This window comes from Mesocricetus auratus, unplaced genomic scaffold (genome assembly GCF_017639785.1).
Source record: "Mesocricetus auratus isolate SY011 unplaced genomic scaffold, BCM_Maur_2.0 Super-Scaffold_100018, whole genome shotgun sequence".
Classification (NCBI taxonomy): Eukaryota; Metazoa; Chordata; class Mammalia; order Rodentia; family Cricetidae; genus Mesocricetus; species Mesocricetus auratus.
In genome coordinates, this window is record NW_024429199.1 from 38,209,147 (window position 1) to 38,221,238 (window position 12,092).

Sequence of the window (12,092 nt, forward strand, 5' to 3'; positions counted from 1 at the left end):
CATTGAAAGCACATGTTACATAAAACATAGCAGATTTTATAAGCTATTAGAATTTCAAACGCTTTTAAAAATGAGAGGGTCCGAAGGTTGCAGACCAGCGGTAATGTATTTGCTTGGCACTTTTAAGTTTTGGGTCGTACCCTAGCACAGAGAAAGAAAATAAATTCAAAATATTTTTACTTCAGCCTGTTCGTCTTTGAGTTTAAAAGAAAAACACAAACCAACAAAATAATAATTGTTTAGAAAGCCAGTTGTAAACAAAACAAAAGAAAACAAAGCTTACACCTGTAATTTTAGCACTTAGAAGGCTGAGGCAGGAGGATTGCTGAGAGTTTAAGGCCACCCTGGACTGCAGAGACCTTGTGTCAACAAAATGGAACAAAACAAACAAGATTAAAGCCCTAAAGCAAACAAATTACACTCAGGCCCAATAAACTTGTAAATCGCTGCAGGAAATACCAAGCAGTTTATGGAAGGCTCAAGTACTTGAAGCGCTTCCGTGTCAGTGAGGTTTCCAAAATCAGGAACCCAATTAATCAGTGACAAGACTTGCTGGGCTGCTCCTTGAGTCAGTGCATGAAAGAGAAAGTTTGGGAAGCACTCACTGAAGGAACACCCTCACGCCAGCTTCTTGCTAATTTTGGGTGAGGAGAATTTATGCGCCCAGAGAATGCTTTCTTATTTTATTTTTCCAAGTCAACATGCCCGTCTAGACTTTGAGCTTTATTATTGCAAGTAGAGAGAAAGTGGGCTGGATCACCTTAAAAAAAAAAAAAGTCTCAGCTAACTTCACCGGAGGCTTGTCCCTCTGCAAACATCTATCTGAAGGCAAACTTTGAGAAAGTTGGAATCCGGCCTGGCTGGAGAGAGGAAGGCCACCCCCTCCCCTATTATCCGGAACAGAGTTTCCAATCCCAGTCAAGTGGTGGTGCTAATTCCTTGCTTCTGAGACTCTGCATTTCCTAATTTCATGGTCATAACGACCTCGGAAAGGATTCTACCAAAACTGAAAACACAAGGCTCCATGCTCAGCAGCCCTGTGACGCCAGGAGAGGCCAATGCCCCCTCCTCTGCCATTCCCTAGCACAAGAAGGCAATCTCTGGGTGATTCTTCTCAAGCAGGTACTTCTATGTATTCTCCATTTCTTTTTAGTCCCCCTCCCCCCCCCCCCGGGTATATTGTACTACTATGTGGAAGCAGGCTGGGGTCTCAGAGCTCACCTCTCCTGTGAAAATCTGTCCATTCTCTTTCTTTCATTGATCCAAGGATATTTTACAAAGTTTCTGGCAGACGTTGTCATGTTAAACCTGACCTTGGTCCCATGGAAATTCACTCTGGGAGCCACGCTCAGCTGAGTCAGAGGGCGACACAGTTATCTTTTCTTAGCACAGCACTGACAGGCTGCCTGCCTGCCCCAGATCACGTCTATTTATTGGTCCCAGGTTTAGCCACGGGGATTCCGTATGGTTGAAATGTGCGCGGGTTTAAAAAGTTCCTGCTTAGATTCACTTTGTGCTTGCCTCAACACGACCCTGTTTCTTAATCTTTGGTGCCGTGGCTTATGGGAACTTGATCTAAGCAACTGGAATAAACCTTCATTTGTGTTCCCTAAAGGTCGTGGGGTTTTCTGGAAAGCTGTGCCATCTAGTAATTCATCTTGTCTCCAAGTTGCCGCACGATCATAGGCGAGTTCCAAGCCCCGTGGCTTTGGTTCTTTCTCTCTGCCCACAAGGTAGCCACGGGTGACTTTTTTTCCTTGTGTTTCCTTTTTTTGAGGTAGGCTGGTGTGTGTGTGTGTTAAGGATGGTGCCACACAGTGACACACGGTGCCACTCGTCGGTGACGTGGTAGTTACAAAAGGCAGAAATAGATACTTTCATTTTGGCCACAGGAAAGCCACCGTTTCCTGAAGTGGAAAGTCTTGTGCTTGATCAAGAAGTGGCCAGTGTTTGTTCTCTCTGACGTGCCCAGATGGTTAAAATTCATTTAAAAATTACCTAATATAAGGGTTGGGCTTTATTAAGATGTTTGATAATGTCATGAAGTACCACTCACCGGTGCCAAACATTTTAAAATTAGCTTCTTGTGCCAAATCTAATAGATTTATAGAGTACCTCCTCCCACAAGGCTGTTGGGAAATATGTTTAGTTTTGAATTCGAAACAATAATGTATGCTGAGGTAGTGGACATCGGAATACCAAGTGAAAATATTTGAACTTATTTTTTTTTTAAAGTCAGCAGGGGAGAGATCTCTGTGACCTTAGGTGCAGCACCTATCTCTATTCATTAAAATTCTTTTTGTTTCCCCCAAACCAAAAAAAGAGAGAAGTGTTTTGCCCTTGTCTTGTTAGTATTCCAAGAAGGCCCATCCTTGACCCTGCATAGATAGACACAAGACTGTAGAGGTTGGATCCAATCTTGCGGTGATTGGCAGATTTCTGTCACAGACGTTAGAAATAAAACTGCCATAGGCATCAGAGACAGGGCATAAAGGGAAAAAGGCAAAATGCTGAATGTGATTATCAGGATTGTATGTACAAGTGGAATGTGTTGCTTTGACACTTGGAGATAATTGTTCACCTTTGTTGCTCATGAAGAAAATAAAACCCCAAAGGATGAATTTACTGCAACCACGAAGCCAGACAACTGCCTTCTCTTTCAATGATCTAGGGCTTTCATTCAGCTTAGGACACAGAACCATCTGGCACCTATCCATCTTCCTCCAAACTTAAGCCCCCAATCGCTATAGACATTACCTAAGGTACCCGCTGAGTCTTCCTACATGGGTACTTAGTTATCTCTACCCTGTCCCAGTCTATCTCTGTATTTTTGGTCCAGTTGGTCAGAATGACTGCTTGAGCTAAGGTCATGGTTGAACTTCAGTTTGTTCCATGGGTACAGGGAGGCTGTAAAGAAAAACAGACAATAGAGTGACCAGCTTGGGGACTATGTCTTTGGTAAAACACACAAGAGGTGTGGTCTTGTCCATCCACCTCTGTCTGGGTTGACAGGGCGTTTACTGAGAAAGAGATACCAACTATGAGACTCCCTGCACAGGTACTAACAAAGTACTTTAATTAGTATTTTAATAAGTGTGTGTGTGTGTGTGTGTGTGTGTGTGTGTTTGTAGTGTGGTGGGGGGCATGGTGTTCCATAGTGGACATGTGAAGGTCAGAGAACATTTTTGTAGAGTCACTTCTATCTGTCCATCTTTACATGGGTTTTGGGAAATGAACTCAGGTCTCCAGGCTTGCACAGGGAGTACTTTACTCAGCCACACCCCCATGCTCTTTTTTAAAGGAAAGCACTTTACAGGTAGCTTTTGCTAAAGATGGTGATACTGATGGTGACTTTGCATCTTAAGTCACATCCTAGTAATCTTCTTCTAGATCATCTCCTGAGACCGCAGCAGCAAAACTGCATGCACAACTTTCTAAGAGTCTAATGTATTGCCTTTTCCTCTAAAAGTCTGTGACTTTTAGAGATCCAGGGGGCTTGAGCCCTTCATCCATCCCTAGGTACATTCTGCTATGTATATTCTGCTGCCTAGGTTTTTCACCTTAGCTAACTTTTTGGTGAGGATTCATAAATCCCTGGGAAGTGACCAAGTCCACGCCTTAACTCCTACTACTTTCTAGCTGTGCCATTCAGGGCCAAGTTCCTCACCCTTGGCCTCTAATCTCTACCTGCCAAGAAGGAGTAGTAAGAGAGTTGCTGCCAGGTATCACTCCATGGACTTAATGAGCTTGAAGCACACATTTAACTACTGGCAGCCTTCATGTTTTGGGAACTCAATATAATGCTTATAATAACACCAGAACTCAGGGATCAGAGACAGGAAGGTTATAAGTTCAAGGTAAGCCTGGGCTAACCAGTTAGTCCCTATGCCACTCAACTACCCTCACCCAAAGGAAAGAAAGAAAGAAACTCAGTACGGAGAAGTCTTTTCATTCTAAGTCTGGTACTCAATAAACATCATTTGAATAAATGCATAGAACCTAAGGGCAGCATCTTAGACCTGAGACATTGATGTCCAGCCAATTGTAACTCTGAATTTGTTCTGAAAACATCAAAGGGAGTCCTTCCTGTCAGCTGAGCATTGCACCTACTGAAAACATGCCTACTTCAAGATCCGTGTGCAAAGGGAAGACTGGATGTCCCCAAAGCCCAGCTCTTCATCTCCCCATCACTCTTTCTTTATATCTGTAAGTAGGGCCACACCCCACTGTGATGAGCATGGTCTTGCTGGGAATTTCAAAACCACGTAATGCACACTTCGTGTTCATCTTCATGTCAGAAGATCATGTGGAAGGGTGAAATTCGTGGTGCTGTAGAGCAAGTGTTTAGATTGTGTGGAATCCTGGGTCACTTCTTGGCGTCACTACTCTCAGAGAGAAGCACATTGCTCTGTTGCTGGGCAAATGCTCCTAGCCCATGCACACACAGTTTTCATGCAAAATTTCTATTTCAGACCCAAGACTCAAGACAGGCTCCCCAGAATGGGTCATACATATGTTTAGTGTTCATGAGGTTGTAATAGTAATGGTATTACATCACCATTCTGTGTTAAAGAGCTCTTCTTTTGGCTTAACACTTATGATCCCTCAGTTCTGGGATATGCAGTACTTATCTTTTTTGATGGGTATTGTCACATTTAACTCTCACATTAACCCAGCTCACCAGCCAAATGATATGATACAAAGGAGGAAATTAAGGCTTTGTGCAATTAGGTGCCATGTCCCACACAACTTCTAAGGTGATAGACATTCTAGTCTTAGGAGACAAAAGTCCATCTAATTTCAAGTCCATGCTGTCATTATTTGATGGAAAACATTTGTTTCTGAAGCATTCTGTTATGAACCTTGTCCTGGAGAACCTTGTCCCCAATTCCTATCCCAGGTGATAGTATACCCTAAGTCCCAGTCTCTGCACAATGATGACACCTGACTCGTGGAAGTTTAGTGGTTCCTGATGCAAATTAAAGGCAATGACACGGATGAACGTTCCCCCTTCATCAATGTAAACTGTGTGTGACACGCACAAATAATGACTTAGCTGTATTGTGAAATCTTGCAGGTAAAGAGACTGAGGTTATGTGGCTCAGTGTGGTGCTAGGGAGTGCTGTGTCAGGCAGCCTCCCCTGTGCTTCTCAAGAACTGACAGCGTGTGGAAAAGCCAGTGTGAGTGGAGGAAGCCTGTAGACACTCAATAAAGTTCGAATGTGAGATGCCAGTGGCAATGAGATTTTAGAAGATTCAGTCATCTCCTTCTTGAGGCGCCAATGTGACTTGGAAGATGTTCTCTGGTATGAGATGACAGGTGGCCAGGTGAAACCCTACCTCTTCTAGTGCAAAAATCATCAAGAGTCTTGATGGTTATACACCCGTCACTCCATTTTCTCAACCACAACCTTTAGGAGTGTGATCTGGCTTTAGCCTCTCACTTAAAGTCAGCAATTCTCAATTCTTTGGGGGGGGGCGTTCTTGTTGCTGCAGTTCTTCTTGTCCTGCCAGGTTCTGCCACCCTTCTCAGCCCCAGATAAACACGCGGACACAATATTAATTATAAAACTGTTGGCTGATGGCTATGGCTTCTTATTGGCTAGCTCTGTCTTAATTACTAACCAATAACTACGAATCTATGCATTTCTACATGGTCTTGGCTTACTGGAGAATGCTTGGATCTGTTACTCCTTTATGGTCTACATGGCATCTGTGCTGTTTCTCTCTGCCTACCTTTCCCAGAATTCTCCTTGTCTCCTAGCCCTGCCTATTTTCCCTGCCTCTACTAGCGATTGGCCAAACAGTGTTTTTATTCATCAACCAATAAGAGAAACAAATATACAGAAGGACCTTCCCCATTAGGTTCTCCCTACTGAAAACAGACATTAATGGTCTCTAGATAATTAAAAAATCATATGTGAAATACTAGGCACATATGATCTATGATGTATGATTGCTACAGAGTAACCATGACATGTACTTAATTGAGTAGAAAGTCATATGCCTTTGGCAGGGACAAGCACCATGTTATGGAGGCACACAGAGAAGTTACTTCTTAGTGGCACAGGGGAGTTTGGAGCATTGACACTTGGCTTTGGCCCAGAAGGAAGGATAATGTTGCCCTGGGGAGATGTTAGGGGATGTAAGACTCTAATCCAAGGTATGGGACAATCAATTTGGGGACTCAGGAGTTGGTCTGAGAGTAAGACAGGTAAAAATCATGCAGGGAAGGGCTAGCAAGAATTTAGGACTGTGGAGTTAAATGCCAATTTAAAGACCTTGGGTTTCATAGTGTAGACATTAAAGATTTTTGTGTGATGTTGGATGCCTTCATTCTGGAACTATGTAGATTGAAGTTTTTAGTTGAAGACTGAGCACATTAATTTGGAGGTGATTGGAATAGTTCAAGAGAGGTGAGCTATTAATTTAAAGTGGACAATTTAAATTGGGCAATTTACCAGATCTTTTAAGGACTCATCTTCTGAATTGATGGAGGTGACAAAGACTTTGTTTCAAAAATGGTTAATAGAAGAGTGGGAAGATCCTGGTGGTGCAAGCCTTCAGTCCCAGCTGCTCAGAAGGCTGAGGAAGGAGGATCACCAGCAGAAGATCTAAATGGGTCACATAGCGAGTTCAATGCCTGCTTTGACACTTGGTAATACCATCCTCAAAATAATAAGTTAAGAAAAAGTGAGGGATATAGTTCAGTAGTAGAGGGCTTGCTTAGACTATGCAAGGTCCTGTGTTCAGTTTCCACTAACAGACAGACAGACAGACATATGCACACTGGGTACTCTGTTATCTTCATAATGGCAAGAGGGGTCTATCCAAACAGTTGCTAGAAGGTTACATTCAGGGATCACTAGGGACTAAACAGCATACTTCATATGTGGGATGTTTTCATGCCTTAATAATCTTATTTGGATAGGCTGTAGGTTCATAACATAATAGTTCCTATTTGTATGAGATGCAGGCTGCTACAATTATTATAATTTATTCATACTTGTCAAACATGTATTCTAAATGAGTGCTTGAGCATCTCTTTGACTTTGGAGGCCTAATTCCCTAGCAAATGGGTGAAGGCATAGCACCAGGGTATGATTCCCCTGCTGGTATCAAATTATGCTTCTGTGGCCCCTGTCTTGGGCCACTTCCACTTGGAATAGTGAGTGAAGACATTAGCATAAGCACAGATAAGCCATGGGAGTGGAAGACGGCAGATGTCATTGGGAAGGCTCTCTTTGGGAAGAGGGGCTGTTATACCGCTACTGAAATCTTCAGACTACGGGAGTTTGGAGCTGAGTCCAGTGATTGGAGGGCCAAAGAAGAGGAGTGGGAGGAGATTGTCCCTTTCCCCTTTCTCTTCTTTTCTTGTCCTTTAAAGGAGGAGGGTATTGTAAAATGTTGGGGTGACAGTTATGTAAGAAAACAAGGCAGCAGTCTGTTGGGGAAAGGGGTTGGAGAAAACACTTAGCACAGTCAACAGTCTAACTCCAGTTACATGAACCTTGAGGGCCGCTGAGATGTGCTGGGAGTGTCCCATGGTGGCTGGTGGCTGGCTCTCAGCTGAGGGGTCCAGGGAGAGGATGACACAGTGTCATCTTTGGGAGGAACATTGCTCACGTTGCTTTGGTGTCCTTCCCTCCAGCCCATGGAAGCTTTACAAATCAAGGGAAGAGTTGCTTCAAATCTAGTTTGCAACAATAACAAAAAAGGATTCATAGAAAAATGTTTTCTAGGAAAGGGAAAAAAAACCCAGAAATCAAAAGTCAGCTTACTGTAGTGCTCATGTTGCATAAGCAGGGTTCAAGTGCTGGGTATTAATCACCGAGAACAGTTCACAGATTATTTGTGTCCAGATGAGACAGGCCCTCGGTCTCCTGTCTCACCATCTGGACTCAGTCCACCTCACTCCTCCCTCAGCACTTGGAGTAGAAAGGGACATTTAAATGTGCCAATTTTCTCCTTGTGGGAAGCCTTGGTTGGATGTTGAGCAAGGAGAAGGATTTATGTTGTTACACAGAAGAAGGTTGGGGGTTCTCCAAGGCATTAATTGGTTGGTAGGGAAGCCTAGCATCCACCACCATTTCCATTGGAGGCTTCAGCACAGCCGGCGGGTTTGCAAGTCTATAAAAGTGTGGCTAATAGGCTGCACTTGACTTCTTCATATTCAGTTCCTCAGTTTGAAATTTATTACCAGTTTTTTTATTTATCGAAACTATTCTCAGAGGAAAGGTAGTTTCTGTGGCCACAAGGAAACATCTGTGAGCTCAAACCTTAGAGGCAAAGAGCCAGTAAGAACATTTGGCATCTGAAGCTTAGATTACAGAAGAAGAAAATTAATCAAGGAAACCCTCAAAACTATGAAGAAGGCAAGTCAGAAACGTCTCTTATCACTGGCAAGCCGAAGTCCCCGAGTTCATATTAATTAAGAGATGTCAGAATCCACAATGAATCAAGTAGGAGTGTCGTATTCTGGTAACTTTGGAAGCTGGTGTTGGTCCTGACCGCCAGGATTTATGGTAGGTTATATAATGAAATCCCGAGTTCTAAGACATCAAAGGAAAATTCTGGCTCTCTTACCATCCATTCTCTTAGGTCAAGCCTACCCAGCAGCCAGCCAAGTGGAGGGTTGAGTAGTTATCTGAAGTAAGCAATAGAGACGGCCAAACCAGATAATGCATAACCAGAAAGTCGCCGTGGAGGGAGAAACGCGGATTGAAGTAGGATAAAGAGCGAGGGTAGAATGCCATGGAACTTGGTCAATGTCCACAGTTCAGCTCTGCTGAACACAGCAGCCAATGCCTTGCTTCACGGAGCTGTTTAGAACCAGTCTCAAACACTGGGGCAGAATTACAAAGTTCGTTACTAAGCTGGTTGCACGGTTGTGCAAGTTGTCTCTGTATCCACATTGTTGGTGGTTGTGTCTAATAATTAGTATCTCCAGGGAGTGCGTTTCACTCTCCTTGATCTCTGGGCAGAAGTGGAGGAGGAAGCCCATGCACGGGGGAGGGGTGTGTTCTTTCAGAGAGTCGTTGGGTATTCACTCCGATTAGCTTTTCTCCCCTTCACAGGACATATTCTTCCCACATTAGGAAACACTAATGCCTTCTCATACTCGGAGTTCATCATGTTTATATGTCTGTATCGTTTGATTGTAGTAGAACACAAAGAATACAAGAATACAAGTCTGTAGAATAAGGCTTGAATTACTTCAAATAAAATTCATACACACACACACAGCAGTAGAATCAGTGTGGTGCTTTCTTCTTCTCTTTGATATAGAAACCACAAACTACTTAATTTGAGCAGGTATTTCACGACCTGAAAATACAGCCATTAACGCATTGTTCTTTGTAAATCTGTCAATGTGGACCTGCTAATTCTAAAAACTCATTCACTATTAGACTCTCCAATTGTTCCTTTTTAATTGAGAAGATGTTTATGAATAAGGTCCATTGTTTCTTGTAATTAGGAAATAAAGGTATGCAATATTTTATATGGACCAAACGTTAGGGCATTAAGCATGTTTTCCCACTCTGTTGTATCTTGTACATTGTAACCATGACCCAACACTTTAAAAACAAGAACCGGGAACCATTCTTTTTGTTTGTTTGTTTGTTTGTTTGTTCGTTTTCAGAAGCTCAGGATGATATTTGAAATGGTCCGTGGATATGATCATAATACATTGTATGCATGCATGAAACTGTCAAGAAATAAAAAGATTAAAATGTTTTAAAATTGAAAGTGGCTTCACATCCCTGTGGCCATGAGGCACTAACAACCGAGGAGTTGTGCGAATGGGCAAACTGTATGCTAAGTGAATTACTAACCAGTGTGGATGTTATTTATAATAATATAGTAGCCAATGAAATATTTCCAAAATACGCCTAGAGAGTCTGTTGAATTCCTTTGTAATAAGGTAACCATGCAAGAACAGTTTTACAACCAAGATGAGAAAGTTGCGAGGGTGGTGAGCTAAGCTGTGTACCTAGTGGTATTGCAGGATTTGTCCTTTGCTCCGTGCAGTGAACATATTTTCCACCATATTGTCATGCCTATCTGACAAACCCAGAGTGCACAGCTGGAGAGGGCCATTCTGGGACTGAATGTTTGCTTTAAAATACTCTGGGCAAGGAGTTCTTGTTCCAATGGCAAAACCAGAAGTCATCCTGGGGGCCTGAGTTCACACAGTGAGCCTTGACCTATGCAAGGATGAACCAATGTTACCGAGTATGTTAGTGGCGAAGAACTCATGTCTTACTTAGTTTTTGTTTCTACGTGTGTTTGTGTGTGCTTGTATGTTCACATGTGTGTGGACTCACTGTGTGTGCAGGGATATAAGTCTGGTTTTTACACTTGTGTGTCAGTCAAACACTTTCTCCACTGAGCCCTCTCCTCCAGCCCACCGCTTGTGTGTGTGTGTGTGTGTGTGTGTGTGTGTGCAAGCGTGTTTATTGAGGTGTAAGTGTATGTGTTTACATGTGTGTGAACACCTGACAACAAAGGCAGCAGTTGCTCCTCAGGTGATACTCACCTTGGAATTTGAGTCAGGGTCTCTCATTGGCCTGGAACTTGCCTCAGAGATTCCCTGTCCCTGTCTCTTCAGTTCAGTCATTACAAAATACGTGCCACCACTCCTGGCTTGTCATACATGGGCTCTGGGGGATAGAACGCAGGACCCTACAGTTTTAACTCAGGTATTTTACTGACAGGGTGATCAGTTTAGACCTTAGTTAGTTTTGTGAGTGAATGTAGCCAAGGAGTTCAATGTAAGTCAATATGCAGAACACAGAGACCACATTCGTTTTTCATTACCTTGTTTCATTGAAATGGAGGCCCAACCCAGCATTCACAAAGGAAATCACTTGAAATTACTCATGTCCCTTCTGCCCCTCTGTTTTTTTTGGGGGGGGTTTGAGACAGGGTTTCTCTGTGGCTTTTGAGGCTGTTTTGGAACTAGCTCTTGTAGACCAGGCTGGTCTCCAACTCAGAGATCCGCCTGCCTCTGCCTCCTGAGTGCTGGGATTAAAGGTGCGCACCACCACTGCCCGGCCTGCCTCTCTGTTAAAAGATGCTTGGAAAGACCTAAGCATAAGCACCTCTCCATTCCATTTGTGCCTTTGCGTTTGATCTCAGCTTGGCTCTCCCAAGAAGGTGGCAAATAGTGACCTCAAGGGAACTACCATGAGATGGTTTCCCCTTTTTGTTTTTGGGCTTCTTCCTTTACACACAAAGCCTAATTTGGAGATGAGTTTGGGGAACGGGGTTTCAATGCTTACTGCCTGATGAGCATTGCGCGAGTGATTCTTGAGTGGAAATCAAGAGACGCTCCCCTCGCTGACAATGTGTGGTGGAGCCATCGTCCCTTCTCTTTCCTTCTGTCCTCTCCCCCTCCCCTTCCCTCCCTTCCCTTCTCCCCTCCCCATCTCCTCTCTCCTTCCCTTCCCTTCTTCTTCACTCCACCCCCTCTCTGTCCCCTCCTTCCTCTCCCCTTTTCCCTCCCTACCACTCCTTCCCCCTCCCCCCTCGTCCCTCCCTTCCTCATCCCCTCCCCTCCCTCCTCTCCCCTTCTTTCCTTTTCTCTCCCCACTTCCCTTTTCTTCCTTCTCCTCCATGTTTCCTTTCTAGATAGGCATAGAATCCAAGGTCTGGCATCCTCATGGAGGCTGCTCTACCCACCACCAAGCTACGTCCCTCTCCAGCCCTGGCTTTGCGCATTATCAGGGAGAGTCACCAACTTACCTACAATACACACCGCCTACCCTAAACACAGACCTCCCCCCTCAATGTTTCTAAAGCTTTTAAATTGTTTTTTTTTCTCTCTCTCGAAGCTTTGCAATAGCTTCCAGCAAGTGAAAACATTTCTCTTATTGCTTATAGAATGGCACTGATAAAAAAAATCATGTGAATTTTTTAACCCTAAAATGGAGAACAGACTTATATTTCCAGTGGCTACCTACTAATAGCCTCTCGGTAGTTGAGAACCTTCTCCACTGAACTTAATTATTCAAAGTGACAAGTGAAAGCTTTATAAAAGATTGTATGCCGTACAAGTAGACAAGCAATCATCTCGCATGTACTGTGGA

The 12,092-nt window shown here is 43.5% G+C and overlaps 1 protein-coding gene across 1 annotated transcript in view; it reads left to right on the plus strand.

Annotated features, from left to right (window-relative positions):
* Window positions 1-830: 830 nt before the first annotated feature.
* Window positions 831-12,092, plus strand: part of Esr1 (estrogen receptor 1) — a 336,108-nt gene continuing 324,846 nt past the window's right edge. The window contains exon 1 of the mRNA XM_013126759.3: window positions 831-1,122. Coding sequence (XP_012982213.1) covers window positions 1,059-1,122 — 64 coding nt within the window. The 5' untranslated portion in view covers window positions 831-1,058. The remainder of the gene's footprint in view (window positions 1,123-12,092) is intronic.